This window comes from Alternaria postmessia (assembly GCF_024291825.1).
Source record: "Alternaria postmessia strain BMP 2775 chromosome Unknown scaffold_39, whole genome shotgun sequence".
Taxonomy (NCBI): domain Eukaryota; kingdom Fungi; phylum Ascomycota; class Dothideomycetes; order Pleosporales; family Pleosporaceae; genus Alternaria; species Alternaria postmessia.
Genome location: NW_026260112.1, coordinates 226,515 through 248,636, shown reverse-complemented (window position 1 = coordinate 248,636; position 22,122 = coordinate 226,515). Strand labels below are relative to the sequence as shown.

Below are 22,122 nucleotides of genomic sequence, written 5' to 3'. Positions count from 1 at the left end.
TCTCATTCCTTGGCAACACAAGAGCTTACTGGCTCTTCTTTACCTTCTTTTCGTCCGCAGGCACGAATCTCTTTTGAACAGCCTTTATCATCTGCGAAAACCAGTAAAAGTTGAGCATACTCAAAGCTGTGTTACCAACCAAGTAAACGCAAACCAGCCACATGGGTAGCTCGCCTACGGCCAGACCTCCAGGCCCCTCGAGACCCATACTGCTGTTTGCGGCTCCGTCGCTCTTCTGGGCCTCGAGCAGAGAGCTCATAAGCTCTGATTTAGGCATTGTGAGCGCCTTGTAGATGTCCGAGTAGATCATGATAGATTGATACGATCCCCACACGATGCGACAGCAGAAGAACATGACAAGCAGAGCGATGCCGTTGTAGAGCTGGAGCTTTGAGCCTGTCATGTTGAGCTTGTCGCAAAACCAGTGGATGTTGAGGAAAGGAGTAGAGAGTTCGTAGAGGACGAAGGAGAGACCGTAGTAGTTTCCGAAGGGTTTCTGGAAGGTAGTCAGCATGTGTGACACATTTGTAAGCGCACAACTTACGAAACCAATACAGGTGACTGCCAAAGCGCCGATGGCGTGGATCAACGAGCTTACTCCAGCAATGTGGATGTACTGGGCAGAGATCTGAAGGTCCCACAGGAAGTATCCAGCAGCGAATCCCTGAACCATGCCGCTAGCTGGCGTATAACCCCAGAGTCTACCCCTCCAGTCCATCTCGTGTCTCTGTTCATCCTTGAAAATGACCCACAGCGCAGCGGCGCATATGAAGACAGCCTGGATCATGGAGACCCAGTGGATGTCCCAGTTGAGTCGCGTGCGCTTGTTGAAGCCATTGTATACCTTGGGACAGACAAGCTGCGAAATGGTCGGGGAAAGGACATGGAGGATGAAATGGTAACCCAAGAAGCCGAGGAGGATCTCGTGGACATGGTACGGAAGTGTTGTCAGGCTCAGCTTGTCGGCGAATGACTTGCTAGCCTGCACGAGCAGTGAAGGTGGAGGAATAGGATCCCGCATATTGGGTCTGGTTAAGATGTCGACTAGAGACATGGTATCAGTTTCGCTATGCGCCGCAGTAGCAAGAGTAAGGATGGAGAGGATTACTGGAGTCGCAGGGCTACATTCTCCGCCTATATATACTCATCTGTGGGGCGCAGTGATCTGACCGAGAAAGTTTCCTCTTGTGTAGGGAGTGTCTCGTGTGTCCTACACTGCATGCTTCGGATGGGCGTTTTGCTTGATCCCTGAGTCGTCACATGCGGGGCTGACGGACCTGAACATCGAAGCTTGAGCAGCTACCCTGAACGCGCTAGGCGGGAATTTGCCGGCGTCCTGCATGCACCACTCCGCGCCTCTATCGATCCTCCGCCATCGTCATCCGTCTCCTCCATCACGACGCTCAATCTGCCACAACGGCCGTAACGACACTTCTCTCGACACAGAGGCCCTATACATCTCGCCCAGCGCTGTGTAGGTTCATCCGCGCCCTCCGAAAGAGCATGGCGGCATTAGAGGGCTTGCCCTTCAGAAAGACTAACGAAACATGGCGTCTTCAACAGCAACAGCGCCTGTCATCACTCGCAGAGCCCTGAACGCTCTCCAGGCAACCGCCCTTGTTGTCGCTGGCACCGGCACCGGAACATCATCGCCGCCGTAGCGCCTTCTGCATTTGTCCCGCAGCACACCTCACCGCCCAACTTTTCTGCCGCCGACATCTCAAGCTTCACGTCAACAAGCATACATCACACGATACGCCGACGTCTACACCCGTCTCTGTACGTCTTGACGAGGCCGAAAAACTCCACCCTGGCGCTTGCAAAGCTTCCGGTAGCGATCCTCTAGTATACAATGGGCGAGCTCGACGACTTCATGGACCAGGCAGGGGGCCGTCCGTCTGCTTCGGACACTCCATCTGCTACAGATCCCTCCGCGACCGAAAACACCAAGAAGCGCAAGAACGTGAAGGAGCCCGAGGCCAACAAGAAGCCCAAGGTTATGGAGAACAAGGCTATTTGGATCTCCAACCTGCCTCTTGATACCACGAAGAAGGAGCTCGAGGACGAGTGCTCGAGGTACGGCATCATTGACAAGGGCGCCAACGGCGAGCCGCGCATCTACATGTACGAAACCGACGGCGTCTTCAATGGTACTGCCATGGTTGTATACTTCAAGAAAGAGGCTATTGCCAATGCGATCAGGCTGATGGACGACTTCCCTCTCCGCCCAGGCGATAACTCCAACGGCAACATCCACGTCGAGGCAGCTAAGATTGAGCACAAGAAAGAGAGAGACGGCGAGAAGATCGCATCCAAGCTTACGCGCAAGGATAGGAAAGCGTCTGAGCGCAATCGCGCTGAGCTAAACCAGTAAGTTCGCAAGTCTGCAGACTTCTGTATCGTCACTGACAAATCCACAGGAAGCTCAACGAGTGGTCCGACAACGAAGATTACGTCGCCGAGACCTTGGCGCCCAAAAAGAACAAATGGGCTAAAGTCGTCATCATCAGGAACATCTTTGATTTGGAGCAGCTCGAAGAGGACGCGGGCGCATATCTGGAGATCAAGGAGGACATGCGCGAGGCAGCGGAGCAGTACGGTGAGGTCACCAACTGCACTCTATACGACAGGGAGCCCGAGGGCGTCGTCACAGTCCGCTTCCGCGAGTTCGAGCCTGCTGAGAATTTCGTTGCCGGCTTCCAGGGCAGGAGATATAACCACCGTGGTCTCCAACTTTCGCTCGCAGAAGACAAGCCCAAGTTCAAGAAGTCTGGCCGTTCCGATACACCAGACAGTGACGATGAGGCTCCAGCGACGGCGGCCAAAGCCAAAGCCTAACTATTTGTTACTTCCAGTCGCGCATACATTCCGCCACCGCTTCGGGCAGGAGTAGGATGTGGAGCAAAGGATCGTTGCCCAGAAAACGATATATTTCTTCATTTTATTACGTATACAGCTATAGGTAGCTAAGGCACTTGAGCTGGGAAAGATACCCTCATCAATATGAGTATAATGGCATTCGGCTGCGACTGAAAAGTCCACCAACCTCATCAACTATCACTCTGATCATGACAGGTGATGTTGTACGGGCCAGTATCCGCTCGTCGCTTTGTGTAGCAAGTCAAACAGCTGGAGTGTGTGTACCTAGATGCACTATACCTGAAGACTTGTCAAAGGTAACAAGGCAAGCAGAAAGAATCTTGCAAAACTGTGACATTTCCACATCTATACCATTATCAAACTACATTATCGAAGAAGCGACCCCGTGAATATGACCCTATACACATGCGAAAGGTTCCCAAATATTAACCCTCCCGTGTCTCTGACGAAGAAAGCGATGAGTCGGTCTTGCGACCCACCTGGTATCAAATGACAATCATGAAAAAAAACAAAAGAAAACGCCATAATGCACCTGCTGTCCAGCTTTCTTTCCCGTCTAAGCATCAACATTGCTCATCTACAAGACAAGTGCGGCGGCAGCTGCGGCGAGCAGAGCACCAGCGCCACCGGCAATCTTAGCGGCGCCGGCGGTGAACTCAGCTGGGGCTGATGAGGATGCTGCGCTGGGAGTGATGGGCAGACCAGCAGTTGGTGAGGCAGCGATAGTGGTGGCGTTGTAGAGGGGCATGCCTGAGGACTGAGCGAAGCCAGAAGAGGTGTTGGTGGGGGGCATCATAGGGTAGCCAGTAGACAGTGGGGGAGCGGCGTAGCCTGTGGATGAAGAAGCGGCGTAGCCTGCGGATGAAGGAGCGGCGCCGTAGCCTGTGGATGAAGGAGCGGCGCCGTAGCCTGAAGATTCGGGCGCATAGGAAGACGCCGGGGGAGCGCCGTAGCCATTAGTACCAGCGTCGATCATGGTGAAGTTGGCACAGCCGATACGAGTCTTGTTGCTGAGATGAACGACGAAGGACAAGGCGCCAAACTGGGATATATTAGCATGTTGCTCTTCTGTTACATTGTATGATCAAGACGTACGAAGGCAGGGTCTGAAGGCAGAGTAGCAGAGTACAAGTCAGTGTACTCGGCCGAGAAAGTCTGCTCAGTAGCATTTCCGTACTTTCCGCTCAAGTCACCAGTTTGGCATGTCTCGGGCTTGCTGGCATCGCAACCGGGAACCTCGCCGCGCATGTACGGGTCCAAGTGAGCGCCAGTGCCAGTGCAGTTTCCATCAGCGGGAACCGGCTTGGCGTGAAGGTGGTACATGAAGGGACCGCCAGTCTCGGGGAGGCCAGCGAACGAAACGGAGAACTTGACGCCCTTGCCATCGGCGCCAGTAGTGGCCTCGATAGAACCAGTGAGGGTGCTGCCCTCCTTGGGAGGAAGAGTACCAACGTACTTGGCGCCGATAGGGTTACCGGTCACTACGGGAGCGGGAATGACAGTCGAGGACTGAGCGGCGACAGCGGAGGCCGCGGCCAAGACGGAGATGACTGAGACAAGCATTTTGATTATGGAGGTTGTCCTTGTGTAAAGAATGGGGTTGAGATTCGACTGTGAGGATTGTTTAGCGAGTGACGGTGTGAGAGCGGGGTGGACAAGTAAAGTAGAGAAGTGAGTGTTTTGCAGAGATGAAGTGGGCGTGCCAAGTGTGTTTATATGAGGAGCGGCGCAATTGAGGTGGAAGAGGGGAAAGCGCGATGTGAACCTTGTGACAAAGGCAAACGAACGGAAACTTCCAGATGCAAACACGGTTGCACGGGCAGTGATGGGAAAGAAAGCGCAAACGGGTCGAGGGACTACATACCGAATATTATAGCGAATGCTGACAAGCAAAGTGGAGAGAGAACTGTTGTATGCAAACGATGAACGGTAGGAAAAACCAGTGAAGGGATAGCTTGCAAAGGGATGATTCCTCAGGACATGCGGCGGCTGGCAAACACTATATAATTTTCCTGCCTGCTGGGTAGAGGCGCAGTCAGGCACCGGTGGTTGGGGCGTCACACATCGAAAGCCGTCACAAATTCATCAACGCGCCTTCCCGAAGACGACTACCAGAAGAAGATCCACCCTGCGCGCCGTCACTTCCATTGTAACCCACTACAAACCCTCTTCAGCCGATTCATGCCCGGCTGATTGGCCGCTGGGAACAGAGGCAGTGTGCGTTATTGCTTGAAACCATGTGTTGTTTGCCGTAAATGCACTAGAGGACGCACGCCCGCTTCGCCGTTTCGAAACACCAAGACGCATGGGCGCTTTGCCGGCCAATCATTGTGGGGGCGGGCCTTGTTCCTGAGGCCAGGGCTGAGCCCTGGTGTGGAGTTTGTAAGACTTGGCCCCAGCCAACTCAGTTTTCGGTATGCGCCAACGCCGAGGTGCAGTGCGTCGACGAGGTCGGAATTTCAGAGTCATACTTCCAGGCCAACCGAAGCTGCAGGCAGTTCAAGTGTTTCTGTCGTATAGTCGCTTGTTGATGCACATGTTCTGAGGCAAGGGTCTCGAATGTCGCAGATGTTGCTTTTGCCGCCAACGTACCAAGCTTTGACTACTGCAGCGCTAGTCGGGTCTAACAGCCTTGGTACAGATCCAAATTTACCCCATACAATGACATGGCGCTTGCATGTTGCACCTTTTCCGGTAGCCGCGCCCTAAGGAAACAAACATTCCACACAAAACTCTCGCCGTCGCGCTTACTTGACGCAAATAGACCAAACATGCGTTCCTGAGGCGGGTGTAGCAGAAGATTTATTCTGTGTTTTACTGAGGCATTCTGAGGCACGGTTTCCACGAGCCCCGATTGACAAGACTGTATGACACGGCAAAGACGGGTGTGAGAAGAAATGACGGATGGGGAGCGGGAATCAGAGGAAATTGACAGAAGCGGGTGAATCGAGAAAAGACAGGGTTGCGCATCTAACTGAGGCAGAGTTATATGGAAGCATGGAGATTACAGCTCCATCTTGACCCCGCGCGCACATTGCACAAGACTTTCAGGAGCCGTCTCTTCTGCCGCGCCGCTTCCCTACGGGTCAGCATCTGTCCTGTGGAAGTCGATCCGTGAGACGTTTGCACAGTTTATTGCTGTGTCGGCAGATCCACCTCTACCGATAAAACATTGCCTCAACATGTCTCATTTCTGACCTTGTAGCTGATCCTAGATCGACACCAGCCGACAACTTGCGCTGCATCGGCATCGACTAGATCTTGACTAACAGCCTGAACGTCTTTGTATGCGTCTGGAGCTTCTTCAAAAACAAGGCCTTTTTCGTCACAGATGACCCACGTGCCTTGCAAGTCTGCCAACCGTGGCTCCAGGATGTTTTGGCCTTTGTACTTCTGTGCCGATGCCGACAGTGCCTTTGCCCGAGACATGGCGCATCCTGCACCGTGGGCAAGCGAAAGTCCGTTCTTCAGACCCCATGCGTTGGAGGTTGAGAACGTTGGCTGCAGAATGAGCGTCGGTGTGCCTCTGGATCCGGGCAGTGGAAGAAGGCTGAGCGGTAACTGAATCTTCGGATCGTACGTTGGTGCTGCGCCTTTCCTGTGGATGTACACACAATCACAAGGAACAATATTGTAGATACTAGAGGCGTATTTTCCAGCTGACCAAAGTTCTGATGGAGGCCATGCGATACGCTCAACGTTGTTGTGCCAGATGTCGATCATCCTGCATTTCTTCAGTGCAGTTTTGGCAACTGCGATCATCTCGATGCCTTCTCGTCCAATGCGCTAGCACCCGAGCTGCCCAAAGTCCAATCTTCATTGCCAGGTTCAAGGCATGCAAGAAATTGCAAGGCGATTAGATCTCTACTTGCTTTTGCACACTCACAGGCCTGGTTATGCTCTTCCATGTATCCGATTGCATCTGCACTACCCTCTCCGAAGCTAGTGCGCGTCTCTGTCATACACTTCTTAAGGATGTTGCCTCCCAGTCCCTGAGAGCCCGAGTGTACTAGGAGAACGACGTTGTCTTGTTGCAGACTATTGTCTATGTTGGCAAGTGATGAAGCTTCAACAACCTGGACTTCGGCAAAGTGGTTCCCGGCTCCTATGGTACCCAATGCAGCATCCCATTGCTCACCAGCAGAATGGCTGTGTTCTCACTCGTCCAGTAGCCATGCTTCTCGGTACGCTTGGATCCGCCATACTCCCTCTAGCCCTCGAAGCTTCTCGGCGACTTTCTTGCCCTTGTCTCCATCAGCCTTACGTCGAGACAACGTAGTCTTGTACCAAGCCATACTGCACCCAATGTTGCCACCGATCAGAGGATGACGGATCCATCTCTTCGAAGCAAAGACGGTGCTAATGGGAAACTTGGTGCCAGGTGGAGATCAGGTTGGCCGACAGCGTGGACGATACCTGGAAGTGTATGGGCAGTAGTAGTAAGCCGAGACACAGAGAGCGAATCGGCGGGTGCTTTGGAGGCTAGAGCTAGAGCTTTAACTGGACATTATGGGTTTACGCCTGCTGTTATATCTAGGTAGGGGGTCGGTGACTGATGGTTACACCGAGGTGGGAAGTGCGAGTATTAAGCGCAAACTTGCTCAAACTTTATGTTACTTACCATGCCCGTTTGGTTCTTTGTTAGCACCAATATGTTCTTCTCCCGCTGAGATGAGCAATATGACATCGCTCTTGACATTGGTCTTCCAGTCTGCCTCTGTCAATACTTCTTGTCCAGTACCCCCGACAAAGACAGTAGTAGGCTTCTTCAGGCGTAGTTGCGATTGTGCATACTTGGAGACAAGTCCTCGAATAGACGAAGCAGCTGCAAGATCATTCGATGCAGAAGCTGGTATGATGACTGATGCCCTTTGCGATTGCCTGGCGTTCAGAGCAATGGTCACACGTAGCAGGCATGTTTGTATGGCGGTTGGACCTCGGCGTCTGATGGGGTGATATGGGGTGATGTGAGAATGGTTTGAACTAAGAGTTAATTGCTGATGCAGCGAAAACATGACAGTAAACGATCTCAACGCAGAAGCGACAATTCTCTATTTGTGCAGCCCATTCATAGATGCCTCCACTAGTGCGATGTTGCTCATTTCGACTCATTTTGGACTACTAGAATATAGCCACGACACCTCTCACCACAAAAAAGCGATAGCTCAGGCGATGCTAAACTTGTCAAACAGTCGTTGTAATGTTTCGTTCTTGTACTTTCATCATGGCGCTTAGGCGACTGAAGGTGTGTGTGAATGTTTCACGTGATTGCATCTAGCCAGCTTAGCATCCGAGTTATGGGTGGGATGGTGATATTAAACACACGTCGAAACTTGGGTAAGCGGTGTGAGGTCCAAAGCAGGGCCAAAGTCAAAAGGCAGAAGATCATCAGGGCCCGCATACCCGCATCGCGGGCCTCAGTGAGAACGTGCAACATGCATGACGTATTACAGTCCGATTGGACGGTTAGACCGCGTTGCCGTTACAACGCAGCTGGCTTGGCAGCATAGCACAGCCGCACCGACTTTCATGCCCACGACACCTCGACACTTGACAGCCCATAGCACCGAACCATCGATTGCGTCTTGTGTCTATTAAGCGTGAGTTGGCAATTGGCGCACATCGGTCCCATACTCACACACCCATAGCCACCAGCCTCCCGAGGTCCCCTATATCGATAGCCGTCCCAACAATCAACCCGGCCCCGAACAACCTCACAACTCTCAGGCGCAAGCCGCGTACTCTCGTTCACGACCGACCAAGACGTCCCTATTCGGAAAATGCGCACATTCCTCGCTCCGCTCCTGCTTGCGCCGCTTGCAGCGCTCGCCGCACCAGATGTCTTCGCCGACTTCGAACCAGCCGTTGCGCCATTAGAGAACCCCGTATACGAGGCCATGGAGACATCTCCCGCAGGCAGCGGCGCCGAAGTCCTCAAGCGACAAAACAACAATGCATGCGCAACCCAATACTTCAACTGTGCTGGTCTCGGCGCCCCGGGACTCTGCTGCCCACGAACAGCCGTGTGCTCAGCCGACCAGGCCGGACATGTAGCATGCTGCCCCCAGGGCGCAGCATGCACAGGAGCAATTGGCGCCATTGCCACGGGCGCAAATCCCTCGGCCACATCCACCGTCTCCTTCGTAATCGCATCCACAACAGGCGACAGCCCCTTCGTGCAGGAAACAAATGGCGCAAACCACGGAAGCACGGTACAGAACCAATTCTACCCTTTTCCGTACATACCGACGACTTACTCCAACGCAGCTGCCTGCTCGTCCGCTTATACAAGCTGCCAAAGTGATGCTGCAAGCTGTACGACTGCTCTAGCCAACGGCGCGGCTGGCGTCACTATATCGGCACCCAACGGCGCCGGTGCCACCATTACCGCAATTCCGAGTGTGGGCCTCCAGTCTGCTCAGAGCATCTGCTCGAGCTTGAGCAGTCTGGGATGTTCGCAGCTTACTGTCGAGGCTTGTGCGGCTTTTGACGGTCAAGGAAACGCAGGCATGAGAGCCCGCTGTGCCGATTACCTCATGACAGCAGGTGTTGCTGTCGGCATCGCAGGACAGCTTTTGAGATGAGCAAGAGATGTATTCGGGGCTTCGTTTCTTTGTCGATAATATGGTCGATGTTTACGTTAATGAGACGAAAATACGATATGTGCTTTGGCACAGCCTTACTTTTGTGGCTTTTTGCCTTTACATGGCGTTCGTAAGGAGTTAAATAGGCATGGCATGCGGCCGATACCTATGTCTGCTTGCATTTGTATATGCCTTCAATGAGATTATTTAAATTTTTCCGATTCTAAATTGTTACACTGCCTCTGATCCTTTTCCGTATTAGATCAACGTCCCGGTCAAGCTTACAGACCACGTCTTGCATCGTCTCTACTCTGATATCGGCACGTCATAACTCAACACTCTCGCCTGCGAACTTGTAAAGAGGACACGTTGAGAATAAAAAGGAGCCTGAGTTGACCAGATGATAAGATGAAGACGAATAGGGGTTCGGTTCAACGTGAATGACAATAGTGATGAACTGACAATTTGGAGTTCGCCCTCAACATACATCCAAAGCAAGTATGTGTGTATTGGAAGTATAACAGCTCATATCTTCTCGCAATGCCTACAACCCATCTTCTTCACACACACCCCAAGCTCAAGCAAAAAAGAAGATGTCTTGAACGCAGCTAGACTCGAACTAGCATCTCCCACATTAACCACGCTGCGGCTTCTCGCCAACTGCGTCCTGCCCGTGGTCCTTTCGGTCCAATCAGCGCAAGCACTACTTAGTAGAGGGTTCATGGAGTGGGCGTCTTAACCCTTGGACTATGCGTTCTCGCTTTGGCTTGGTTTGATCAATGGATATATGGATAGTTGGAGGAACTATGTAGACATATGTGGAGTGAGACTTGGGTATGATAGGCAAGACAAGAGACAACATATCATGATATGTAAGTGAATGGGAGAAAGAGATGAGAACTTCAAAAATGCTTGAATTTCTTGATTCGTAAAGCGAGTGTCGTCGTTATAGTAAAGCATAACTTTCAATGGCATCCATAGAGGAAAACCGGGTATCAAGATCGTACAAAGTGAAGGCCGACGGGTCCCTTCCTCTCTTCTCCTCTGGATATACATTCCATCGTCGTGTCATAAAGAGCGTAACAGAAAAAACAAAAATTTACCACTCAAATCTGCCCATCTTTCCTGCTCAAGAAGGTGCGCAACTTACACACGGTCATGCGACTCAACCCCTCTCGTGGCAACAGCATCAATCGCCTCGAAACTGCTCCTCGGACTCGCCTCCCCAATATCCTTACCAAACTCCTTCTGCCTGAGTTCCCAACTCCCAACCCTTTCATGCCCCCTCTTATGGTCTCCACCAAAGCTAACGATACCTGATGTAGCAGTAGCTGGCGGTACCGCGTTTCTCGACAGACTAACATCAGGATCTGATTCCAACTTTGCAGATCCTTTGAAGCCACCGAACTCTGATTTCGGACTGTGACCAAGACGTTGTTCGACCCGATGGAAGCGGATGCCAGCGAGTAACATGGCGAGTGCGAAGAATAGACCGGCTACGACGAGAGAAACAACCGCGCCGATGACGCCTCCAACGACAGGGGAAATGGCATCCTTCTTCGGTCGTTCTTGTGGTGTGGGAACTACAAGCGTTACACCGCTTCCATCGGCGCCGATACAGAAAAGACTTGGACTGCTGCAGCTTTTGCACCAGTCACTCAATCCTTGCATGCCGATAGTGCTCAGTATAGTGTAGAATTCCCCATACGGCATGTCTGTCATCGACCTCCCGCTGTTGAACATGGAGTATGACCGGAGTGGCTCGTTGTCAGAGTCTGTTCCATTGTGGAAATAGAAGCGTACCCAGAGGTCGTTGGGATCACTGGGCATCTCCGCGCTATCGCCTGTACTGAAAAGCTCAAAGATCATGGCTGAGCCGTAAGGGGGAATGGATTTGAAGCCGGGTGATTGGGAGTCGAGCATCATGAGTGACATGAGGCTCACCATGGCGTCCTGTTCGCCAAAGAAGAAGGTAAGCGGGCTGGGCTTGTTGGTCTGCCCAGCGTTGTTAATCAAATTCTCGCTGTCTGTCTTTTCTGGGAGGAGTTGGTTGAATGAGTGAAGGATTGAGCCTGCGAGTGTTTTGCCACCGATAGCTCGGTCGTCGGAGTCTGCAGTAGATGCGGAAGTGTTTCCGTAGAGATACCAGGCTACTTCGTCGGCATTGTATCGCAGTTTGTCATATACACCTGCATAGTCGGAGTCGTTTGCCAAGGCTTTGTAGATGCTAGAGTTGTGCGCGTATTGGTATGACAGGTAATCTGCGAGTTCAAGTGCGAAGGTGTAAGACAAGTCATCTTGCTCGGCGAAGCCTTCAAACCAATCCACTTTCAGCTTCTTGTATAGATCTTCGTTGGCTCCCTTCGCCGCCTTGAACTCTGGAGTAGTGAAATACTTCAGTCCGTCTGCCTGTCCTTGAGGGCAAGATAATGTTCCAGATACGAGTCTCGAGTACGGGTCGTTGGGGCTGGCAGCGTGAACGCTAGCATACTGATATCCATTGAGCGGGTAGTCGACAGAAGTGCCATCTGCGAGCACTTCCGTTGCATTGCTAGCTTCCTGTGGTGGGTAGAGCCCCTGCATGAACGCTTGGGCAGACGATACGAGGTACGGCGTATCCAACGTTTGAACCCAAATCTGATCGTTGTCCAGAACGTCCTTTGACACACCCGCGATGGATCCTGCACCAGTGACATATTTTGATCTGAGCTTCTGCCCTAGCGCATGCATTTGGGTTGCGCCGACAGTGGTGAGGATCTGGGTATCATTGCGTAGAATAGGTGTTCTCTCTCCCGTTCGAACAAAAGCGAAAGCAGCGTGTGTATGTTCCGAGTCCGAACTCTGAGCAGCAGCAAGGCAGGCAGAAGCTGCTGCGGCGACGATGGTGCGCGTGAACATTGCAAAAGGTTGTTGGTGTGGTACCTCAACACCGAGACGGTGACGATGTTGCTTGCTGGTGAGATAGAATACCAACGATAAGGCTGAACCCACTGGATCCTGGGATCACATCTGTACTTATTCCCTGCGGCAGCTTGCATGCAACTAGAAACCCATGCTTATTTCAAGGCAGCAGCAAGGCACCTTACCCGCCAGTACGAAGAAGCGAGCAGTCCGTGGCCCCCAATAGCGATAGCGGCTGAACGCCTGACGAGAAAGTGGCGCGGACAAACTCACGATTCAATACGCGCCGCTGCATGTATGAGAGGGGCATTACAGAAACCGAAGCCTTACTCAACAGCTATAGCATGTCGATGTTCGCCTTGAGCCAAAGATTGCGAGCGGACACACATCCGTGGGAATACATCATCACTGGATCATCGATGCGTGAACCAAGATGTTGTAATTCCTTAATTGTACGGCATCCGTAACAGCCGGATTCAACCACACCATGGTGGATACCAAGACAAGAAGTTTTGGCGCATCGAATGATGCCAAAATCGACGAGGTGGCTGGGAGCTGACAGCGGGAGCCCAGGCCCTATCGTGACTTTGTCCTTTCGCACGAATGTGTTGGCCGCTATACCATGTGCAGTTAGCCCATGGCTTTTGCTAACGCTTCTCGTGGTCGTCACCGGGAAACCGGTGAGCGGGACACGGCACGTTCAGGTACAGTGTAGAGCATGGGATTCTTCCGTGTTGTTTCGGTGGGTCAATGGAAGAATAAGAGACGGCTACCTACATCCAGGTTGTCTTTCGTACGAGTGGATTTAATTCTCACCTACTCCGGGCGACCTAATGTTCCAGAGCTCATTCTTTCAAGTTAGATGTTGAATGAAAATCGAAGCGAGCCGAGGAACGCTATTTTGCTTGTTCAAACAACCGCCGTAGATGACGCTAAAGATAGATCACCACACTACGTTAGACCGCCCACGGGCTGGAAAAAGTCGCTGCCGACGCATCCGTATCAACTTGAATCTATGAGATATTGCACGCGGAAAATGAATTGCTTGTTCGTTTGACATTAAATAATATATGTCCGCCAACAGCGGGCGGGTATTGCTACAGTGGCCCTAGGATGCTGTGGGAGGCCTTCGTCTACCACGCTCAAAACGCCAGTTTGGGTCCGCCATCAAGCGACTAGAACCGGATATACCCTTGCCTTTTCCAAACATGACTCTACAAGCTGACCTCAACACGGCCCTCAGCACCCGGCGCACCACCAGCCTGCAGTGAAGGCAGGAGGTAAGTGATGTCGTCCCAGGGATGCCTGTAGAGACCAGTACGCAGCCTCTTCTGGTCAAGGAAATGGGCAATCAGACCGATACTTCGGCCAAGGACGAAGAGACCGTTGAGGACACCCATCTTCAGGTAGTCCTCGGCCTCCTCTTGGGTGAAGGCACCACCGTTGCGTACAAGATCGACGAAGCAGACAGCGATGCAACCGTCAACGTTGAGAATCAAGTTGTCCTTCTTAGATGTTGTGACCGACTCGACAGCCAGCGCGTAGTCGAGCAGCTTGGTGCTGGGGAAGTTCTTCTTGACGTACTCCTTGACGAGCTCGACACGGAGATCGGGGTTGTTACGCGACTTGATCCTGTGACCAATACCGGGGACTGAGATGTGTTAGCTGCTGCGCAAATGAAACTTTTTCCTCAGGCAACTTACTGAGCTTGTTCTCCTTCCTCATGGTGTCAACGAAGTCACGAGGGCTGAGACCCTTGTCGAAGGCCTTGCTGAACTCCTCAGCGGCACCGTCGAGCGCACCACCGAAACGCGAACCAATGGTCAAAAGACCAGAGACCAACGCACTGATAAGATCCTTACCAGCACGGGTGGTGATAATGGTGTTCATGGCACCAGACACAGCTGGACCGTGATCGGCAGTCAACATAAGGACCATCTCAAGGAAACGGCTAGCGTAGTTGGGCAGGCGGCGACGGAACCACAGCAGTGACATGACACCACCGATGCCAATCTCCTCCCGGAAGACATCGGAGATGGGCATACCGGCGTACAGAAGCTCTTGGCCACGGTCGTCAGAGATGGTGGAAATGAAAGCAGCAGGCTTTCGGATGAGACCAAGCTCCTGCGCCCATGAGTAGTCAATGGGGATCTTGGGCACAACGGGCTCAGGCTTGGGCTTGATGGTGCCGTCCTTGACGAGCTTCTGGTAGACCTGGGCAAGAGTGCCGGGCATCTCCTCGAAGGTCTCTGGCACGTAGATGCCAGATTCCCTCATGGTCTTGTTCTTGGTCGCCGCAGTCTCAAGCTGAGAGTTGGCGAAAGAACCAGCGTGACCGAATTGAACCTCGGTCTTGAGCATACCAGCAACGGTACCGATGGCCCAGGCAACAATGGGCTTGGTAACCTGGCCAGACTTGACAGCCTCAATGACGCGGTATTCCTCGACACCACCAACCTCACCGAGCAGCACAATGATCTTGCAGTCGGGGTCGGCCTGGTATCGGAGAACGTGGTCGATGAAAGTGGTACCGGGGTACCTGTCACCACCAATAGCGACACCCTCGAGCACACCATCGGTAGTGTTTGCGATGATGTTGTTCAGCTCGTTAGACATACCACCGGACTTGGAGACGTAGGAGACGGAACCGGGGCGGTAGAGCTTGGAAGCAACAATGTTGTCCATCATACCACCAGTGTTACCGATCTTGAACGCACCGGGCCTGATACCTCCGACGGTAGCGGGACCGATGATGGTGATGCCCTTCTTCTGGGCAACGTGGAGGATCTCACGGGCACGGCGCTCAGGTACACCCTCAGCGATGATGGCAATGCACTTGATTTGAGGGAACTCCATGAGCTCCATGGTGGACTGATAGACTGAGCGCGACGAGGCGAAGTTGACAACAGTGTCAACATCGTTGTGCTTGCCGACGGCCTTCTCTACATTCTGGTAGACGGGCAGCAGAGTTTCGCTGGTTCCCCAGTACCTGCGTATTGTCAGTCGAGCGTTCTCAGGGGCTAGAGCATTTGCCGGGCACAAACATTTTGCTGACGAATTGACCGCCGAATGTGTAGATGATACCGGCGACGGAAGGCTGCTTGCGCTTGCAAATGAAGTCGAAGTCAAGCATACCCTGAACGGCACGGGGCTGCAGTCCGCTGTTCACATTTGTTAGAGCCCTGCTCTCCTTGTATTGTAGTCGCGGGGGGGTCTCTTACTAGACGAAGCATCGTGTCTTGGGGTGGAAGAGTGTGTGGGCGGCCGGTGGTGACATTGGCCGGCTGGGGGCAGCGAAACGACGGATGTTGTCGTTTGCTGAGAGGCCCTCGCCGGTCGAGGTAGCCGCCTGCGAGGGGACGTCTGCGGAAGGCATGGTGGCCGTGTGTGCGTCAGTTGTCGATCTGAGGCTTCAATTTATTCTGGAAGGGCAGAAATGTCAGTCTGAAGTCCAAATTGGCCGACGTTGATGTCGGTCGGGGGATATATGGTTGGCTGACGTGAGGGTTCGGTCTGCGTGGAAAAAATGCTTCGGAGCTGTTGGGGCAGGCACGCGAGAGCGGGCAAGGTGGGATGGAGCTCAACAACGTCGTCCCAGTCGGGGCTCGGGGACTACTCACCTTATGGATGCAATGCCGTGTCGTTGGCAAAGCAGAGATGCTTGGATGGATGAGGAGAAGGTTGCGAAGAGGGAAATGCGATTCTTTCCGAAGATTGGGCCCTTACTTTTGGCGGTGTTGAGCTGGAGAGTGATGTCCCCTGCACGAACTAGATCCGTGTGGCGCTAACCCCAAGTCCCGAGCGGTGAACGGGGACCCGAATGTCTTGCACCGCCAGTTCGCACCTCGGAATGGGGGTAATGGTAATAGATGCAGCCTCAATGCGTGCAATAGTCACACTTTGGGTCCTGCTATCGCGGAATATGTGTCGGAATCGCCTCTCTTCGGCTCGTTGATGGCTCGTCGTGGGTTGTGTAGGCCATCCGCAGCTCATGTACCCCTGGTGGGGTGGCCTCGCTGTGATAGGCCCGTCGTGCGCCGAGTGCCTTAGCCCTGCATCTGCTGCCCGCCCTCATTGCTCAACACGCAGAAAAAACATCAGACCGCTTTCTCAAGCTCCTTTCCAAGCCGTCTGACAACTCAAGTCTTGCCAGCAATTCCTCTTAATCCTCTTACAGACCGTGTGTCAAGCCTCAACAAATACAGGTACGTCTCACCACCCCGGCCTGCCATTTTGCATCTTCTTGTGCCGGCCCCCTCATCACCTTCTCCGAACATCTTCGTCTCCGGACATCGCATAAGGCCCCGTAACCATTGCCGAGACTGTCGTCGGGATTGATCCTGCGAGTTTCTTGAATCTTTCTGCTGCCCATTGCCTCCACGCGAGCCGCTCTTCTTGACATTGCAATACTCATCCTTCACAGTTTGACCAAACACCACAATGTCAGCCAAGTCTATCCTCGAGGCCGACGGCAAGGCCATCCTCAACTACCACCTCACCCGCGCTCCCGTTATCAAGCCCACTCCTCTTCCCCCGTCGGCCACACACAACCCCCCCTCCAAGCTCGCATCGCTGCACTTCGCCGCTGATGAGGACGTCAAGGGCGTGCTCGACCAGGCCGAGGCCACATACCCATGGCTCCTCACTCCCGGATCCAAGTTCGTCGCAAAGCCAGACCAACTGATCAAGAGGCGAGGCAAGAGCGGTCTGCTCGCGCTGAACAAGACCTGGGCTGAGGCGAGGGAATGGATCGAGGCGAGGGCAGGAAAGGAGCAGCGCGTCGAGACTGTCGATGGTGTACTGAGGCAGTTCTTGGTCGAGCCCTTCGTTCCCCACCCCCAGGACACCGAGTACTACATCAACATCAACTCTGTGCGAGAGGTATGTTCATTTCCACCTATTTCTGTAATCTTTTCTTCATGTCGTTTCGGGCGAGCGCGTCGTCTGGCGCATGCGAAAGCGTGCAAAAGGCATATTCGTGTGCTCTGAGCGGCAGGCTGCAACTAAGTGCGGGCGGAGCGGGAAGTTGGCTCAAACTCGCGGGCGCACTGCCTGGTTTTGTTTGAAGGCCGGCCGGACGAAGGGAACGATGACCGACCCACTTCTGCAGAGCACCTACTCTTCTGCGATACGCACGTCCACTTTCACATGCCAATGTGGCTGCATTTTTTTGCGCTTTGCGCCGCTACCTATGCATCGTCAATCTCCGGGCCCATGGTGTTGCGGCTCTACTTAGCCATCGGCTACTGCGCGATCTTGCCAATCATTCGCCGATCTCACCGCTAACTTTGCCGCTTAGGGTGACTGGATCCTCTTCACCCACGAGGGTGGTGTCGATGTCGGTGATGTCGATGAGAAGGCTGAGAAGCTTCTCATTCCTGTCGATCTGAAGGAATACCCCTCAAACGAGGAGATTGCCGCTACTCTTTTGAAGAAGGTTCCCGAGGGTGTACACAACGTCCTCGTTGACTTCATCTCAAGGTTATACGCCGTCTACGTTGACTGCCAGTTCACGTGAGTTGTCTCGATACGTCTTCACCTTTCCAGTGCTGATGCAACCATAGCTACCTTGAGATTAACCCTCTCGTTGTCATCCCCAACGAGGAGAAGACTTCTGCTGAGGTTCACTTCCTGGATCTTGCTGCCAAGCTTGACCAAACTGCTGAGTTCGAGTGCGGTGCCAAGTGGGCTATTGCCCGCAGCGCGACAGCTCTTGGCATACCAGCTGCTCCCCAAAAGGATGCTAAGCAGACTATCGATGTCGGCCCACCGATGGAGTTCCCCGCTCCTTTCGGTCGTGAGATGAGCAAGGAGGAGGCGTACATTGCCGAGATGGACGCTAAGACTGGTGCTTCCCTCAAGCTGACTATCCTCAACTCCGTCGGCCGTGTCTGGACACTCGTCGCTGGTGGTGGTGCTTCCGTCGTCTACGCCGACGCTATCGCCTCTGCTGGCTTCGCTAGTGAGCTCGCCAACTACGGTGAGTACTCTGGTGCTCCCACCGAGACTCAGACCTTCCACTACGCCCGTACCGTCCTCGACCTCATGCTCCGTGCTCCCCAACACCCAGATGGCAAGGTTCTCTTCATCGGTGGAGGTATTGCCAACTTCACCAACGTTGCCTCAACATTCAAGGGTGTCATCCGCGCCCTGAGGGAAGTCGCCCCCCTTCTCATCGAGCACAACGTCCAGATCTGGATCCGTCGTGCCGGTCCTAACTACCAGGAGGGTCTCAAGAACATCAAGGGTGTCGGCCAGGAGCTCGGCCTCAACATGCACGTCTACGGTCCCGAGATGCACGTCTCAGGTATCGTGCCGCTTGCTCTTATCCCCGGTAAGACTAGCGACGTTAAGGAATTCTCTGGTTAAGCGTGTGCTTTGTATATTAGGGTCGCGGGTGTAGATTGGGACTGCTTACGGCTCATGGCTAGACAAAGAGTTTAACGTTGAGAGCTATGCATGGAATGAGTGTTCGACGAACCCATTACCTCGCCTGCCTTGCTTACGCATATGGCTAGCGAGGAAGGAATATAACATTTAATACTTCCATATGATTGCGCTGTTCTTGTGCCTGGGTTTGAGTCGAGGTGAGGTGAGGCTTTCTGTTGTTGTTGATGGTGGTGCACTGTCGCTCCTCCCCTTGGGGAAGGCACGACCAGCGACCTCACCTCCCCACAACACCGCAACTGCAACCGCGCGTTCCCTAGACTCTGGTTTAGAAATGAAAACTAAATCACGCCCTGCTTGCCGTAGGAGATACATCTGAAGTATTGCTCTCGATATAATACTCATTATTTCCCGCTCGTCCATCACAGAACAAGAACCCTGAGGCAACACAAACCCAGCAACAACCAAAAGTCCCGCATGTTCTGATGGTAGAATTCCTGAAGAACGTTGCAGACTAAGTGCTTCTGCGAAGCAAGACAAGTTTCAGAGGCCTCTGATACGTACTGCAGTACCAAAACCGCAGGGACATGAGTTCGAGCATCGATTCTTACTCATGTTCTTGATATAAGGATATAGCATAACAGCTTGGTAACGATCCGAGCGTTGTGTTTCCTTCATCCTCATACTACAACCTTCAGCAGAAAGGGTGGTTATAGGAAGATTCCTTGAGGCGTGAGTTCGTGCAACAGCAGAACTTACAATTCGAGATCTCAAGACTACATCCACACAAAGATGTTGAGAGAAGATGTTGACTTGTGGTTATGGGCTAAGGAGTTGGTTGTTCTATCTTTTTGCCTGGTTCTACTTGATATTATTGCGGATAACTTAACCCAGGAGTGCTGACCACTACCAGAGGTTGCAGACGAGAGACAACCGGCCATAGCGTTATCATGTTGCCGAAGGTATCATGGCGCCTGAAACATAGTTATGAGACTAGACTAAAAGGGCAGCGTAGGTGTGACCGTGAAAGAACCGCGGAAGATTTTCGTATTTATATGCCAGATGTATCGAGAGCCTCCCTAAGTCGACTACCTTGCGCTCCTCTCACGTAATGACTACATTACATCGCATCCTATTGCATTCGAACAATTTTCGGAAGGCACTCATCGCATCCGACTATCTTTGCTCGTAACATCCGTGGAAAATGATTATTTGGCCCTTCTCCTTGAGGACAAACAAGGAAGCTGGTCCGCCTGTGCTCACACTCACCTTTCTACACAAAGTCTCTAAGAATTGACAAGACGAGAGGCAAGAGTGGTCACTGTCCATCCAGCAGGATAAGAAACTCAACAGGGAACATTTCCGTTTCCTCAAGGTATTCCATCATTATTGGATTCTAGTATCTGTTTCCAGCAGAGTGGTCTCGTTACAGAACACAATTGCTAATCCAGGTGTGCAGTTTCGTTTTCTGGCATGATCATAAATTCGGCGCAGAGGCCAGCCGTTCCGAGCAGGGCGGCCGCATTGTCACCAAGAATGCTGAAAGTCTCCGCAAGAAGCATGGAATTTGTTAAAGGAGGGGAAAGTGAGTGGCCAAAGACTGCTAACAACACTCAACATGTAATCACTTCACATAACTTGCCGATATTCGCACACTCGCTCGTTGCTTATACTCTTGTTAGCCGCGCTTCTACCGTTGTCTGCACCATTGACGTGTTATCGCAAAGAAGGCCTTTGTGTAGGAAGCTTTTGCTTTTTGCTACCGCGAATCTCATCGAACATGTAAGCTCCGTATATGCATGAATATATCTTCTCCTTTTTACCATCGCAGAGTAAGGTGACCAGCACCTACACTCCTGGGACACCTCGTTGACTTATATCATCCTCCGCATCCACTCGTCCATGACATCAAATAGCGCACCCAACCGAACTCCATCCTCATCTTCTCCCGCAGTCAATACCTTGACCACATTTCTCTTTCGACCATGCCTCAATGTAAGTTCTCTCAATGGCGGCATAGAAACCAACATGTCCCTCCACGACCCCTCCTTCGCCCCCATGACCTTCTCGTTCTTAATCCAAACATTAAAATCCATAACCACGGGATGGAAAACAATCTCCTGACTGGTCCGTATAAGGCCCAAGCATCTCCTCATTAGGCTGATCTCATTGCGTACGCCGACGGAAAAACGCGTTCCAGAAGGCTGGAATCCATCCTCTATGCTTTGCGGCGTAATCTCGAGCTCAAGGTCAAAAGTAGTAGGGACCATATTATATATTTGTAACCCACGGGACGGCTTCAAGTAGAGCATTTCCGCTAGTAAAGGAGAGTCACCAGGGATGAGTTGCCGCCACACGTTGCATACGCGCTTGGCACGAAGCAAATCCCAGAAATCGAGGTGGATGAATATGGTCTGGAGTACTTCGGCGGGGAGGTCTGTCATACCCTTTCTTTGTCCGTTTCCGTGGTGTGTGGTGGATGTTCTGTCGAACATTTGGCGCACACGGTCTGCGTAGTTGCCTATGCTGCTGCGGCGACTGTCTCGCGACATCTCAGAGTCCCAGGAGCGCATTGATGAGGCGTCTGCGTCTACGGGCAGAGCTGTGATGGAAGGATTGCGGATGGAGTGGCCGGATGCGCTTTGTTTGCGCCGATTAGTCGTGTCCTTGAGCATATCGGAGAAGCGCGTAAAGGCAGAGAAATGGGATTGATGCTGAAGATCCATCATGGTTCCTGACTGTTTGGCTGTAGCTGTTGTTGTGACTTGGAGTTCAGCTTCTGCTTGGGGGGTTGATGTAGCTTCCCTCCAGTGCTGCCCTGAGCGCTTTGATACGAGATATAATTAGATCTCAGCCGCGATGACGATGCGGGGTGATGATGTGTAACGTAGTCTCCAGTGCAGGTTTGTATCTCTTGTGTCCTAGCGATACTTTACTGGTGAGAAACTCTCTTTGATTGTATAGGAAGCGGTGTGAATAGCATCGATCGAGAAACTGGGAAGTAACGACGTGGAACCGCAGCTGACAGGTCATTTCCACTAGCCTGTTGTGGCTTACATGGCACGGGAACCACATGGGGAGGCCGGCAAAAAGCAACTAAGACATATGCCACATGGGAGGATCGGCATTGTTTGCTTGATGGCTTGCGATGCGTATCAGGGAAGGTGAGGTTGACGGTCTGTTCTCATGATACGCTACAAGGGTACAGTTCCACTATTCTGGCCGATGTTGACCATTGAACATACATCATGGCGCCGTCTTCCCGTGTGTAAGACCACATGCCCACAGATTGCGATTGTTTCAAGATGGTATGTTGCGTTGTATTGATCTACGGTTACATGGCTTTACAAACCAATATTCTTATTCTTGA

The 22,122-nt window shown here is 52.5% G+C and overlaps 9 protein-coding genes across 9 annotated transcripts; 3 read left to right on the top strand and 6 right to left on the bottom strand.

Annotated features, from left to right (window-relative positions):
* Positions 1-25: 25 nt before the first annotated feature.
* Positions 26-1,021, bottom strand: J4E82_006621 (uncharacterized protein; the record flags this gene model as incomplete). Its single annotated transcript, XM_051732877.1, has 2 exons — positions 26-496; positions 545-1,021. 2 exons carry the CDS (start codon positions 1,019-1,021, stop codon positions 26-28), a joined length of 948 nt encoding a protein of 315 aa, XP_051587456.1.
* Positions 1,022-1,852: 831 nt separating this feature from the next.
* Positions 1,853-2,838, top strand: J4E82_006620 (uncharacterized protein; the record flags this gene model as incomplete). Its single annotated transcript, XM_051732876.1, has 2 exons — positions 1,853-2,370; positions 2,421-2,838. The coding sequence occupies 2 exons, from the start codon at positions 1,853-1,855 to the stop codon at positions 2,836-2,838; spliced, it is 936 nt and encodes a 311-aa protein (XP_051587455.1).
* A 619-nt stretch (positions 2,839-3,457) lies between these two features.
* On the bottom strand, positions 3,458-4,443 carry J4E82_006619 (uncharacterized protein; the record flags this gene model as incomplete). Its single annotated transcript, XM_051732875.1, has 3 exons — positions 3,458-3,711; positions 3,844-3,922; positions 3,976-4,443. The coding sequence occupies 3 exons, from the start codon at positions 4,441-4,443 to the stop codon at positions 3,458-3,460; spliced, it is 801 nt and encodes a 266-aa protein (XP_051587454.1).
* A 1,614-nt stretch (positions 4,444-6,057) lies between these two features.
* Positions 6,058-7,797, bottom strand: J4E82_006618 (uncharacterized protein; the record flags this gene model as incomplete). The annotated part of the gene is made up of 4 exons (XM_051732874.1): positions 6,058-6,650; positions 6,767-6,985; positions 7,502-7,761; positions 7,787-7,797. 4 exons carry the CDS (start codon positions 7,795-7,797, stop codon positions 6,058-6,060), a joined length of 1,083 nt encoding a protein of 360 aa, XP_051587453.1.
* Positions 7,798-8,660: 863 nt separating this feature from the next.
* Positions 8,661-9,464, top strand: J4E82_006617 (uncharacterized protein; the record flags this gene model as incomplete). The annotated part of the gene is made up of 1 exon (XM_051732873.1): positions 8,661-9,464. One exon carries the CDS (start codon positions 8,661-8,663, stop codon positions 9,462-9,464), a length of 804 nt encoding a protein of 267 aa, XP_051587452.1.
* A 1,146-nt stretch (positions 9,465-10,610) lies between these two features.
* On the bottom strand, positions 10,611-12,362 carry J4E82_006616 (uncharacterized protein; the record flags this gene model as incomplete). Its single annotated transcript, XM_051732872.1, has 1 exon — positions 10,611-12,362. The coding sequence occupies one exon, from the start codon at positions 12,360-12,362 to the stop codon at positions 10,611-10,613; it is 1,752 nt and encodes a 583-aa protein (XP_051587451.1).
* A 1,217-nt stretch (positions 12,363-13,579) lies between these two features.
* Positions 13,580-15,741, bottom strand: J4E82_006615 (uncharacterized protein; the record flags this gene model as incomplete). The annotated part of the gene is made up of 4 exons (XM_051732871.1): positions 13,580-14,016; positions 14,069-15,354; positions 15,410-15,526; positions 15,587-15,741. The coding sequence occupies 4 exons, from the start codon at positions 15,739-15,741 to the stop codon at positions 13,580-13,582; spliced, it is 1,995 nt and encodes a 664-aa protein (XP_051587450.1).
* Positions 15,742-16,805: 1,064 nt separating this feature from the next.
* Positions 16,806-18,734, top strand: J4E82_006614 (uncharacterized protein; the record flags this gene model as incomplete). The annotated part of the gene is made up of 3 exons (XM_051732870.1): positions 16,806-17,246; positions 17,665-17,879; positions 17,930-18,734. The coding sequence occupies 3 exons, from the start codon at positions 16,806-16,808 to the stop codon at positions 18,732-18,734; spliced, it is 1,461 nt and encodes a 486-aa protein (XP_051587449.1).
* A 1,892-nt stretch (positions 18,735-20,626) lies between these two features.
* J4E82_006613 (uncharacterized protein) lies at positions 20,627-21,481 on the bottom strand (the record flags this gene model as incomplete). Its single annotated transcript, XM_051732869.1, has 1 exon — positions 20,627-21,481. One exon carries the CDS (start codon positions 21,479-21,481, stop codon positions 20,627-20,629), a length of 855 nt encoding a protein of 284 aa, XP_051587448.1.
* Positions 21,482-22,122: the final 641 nt, after the last annotated feature.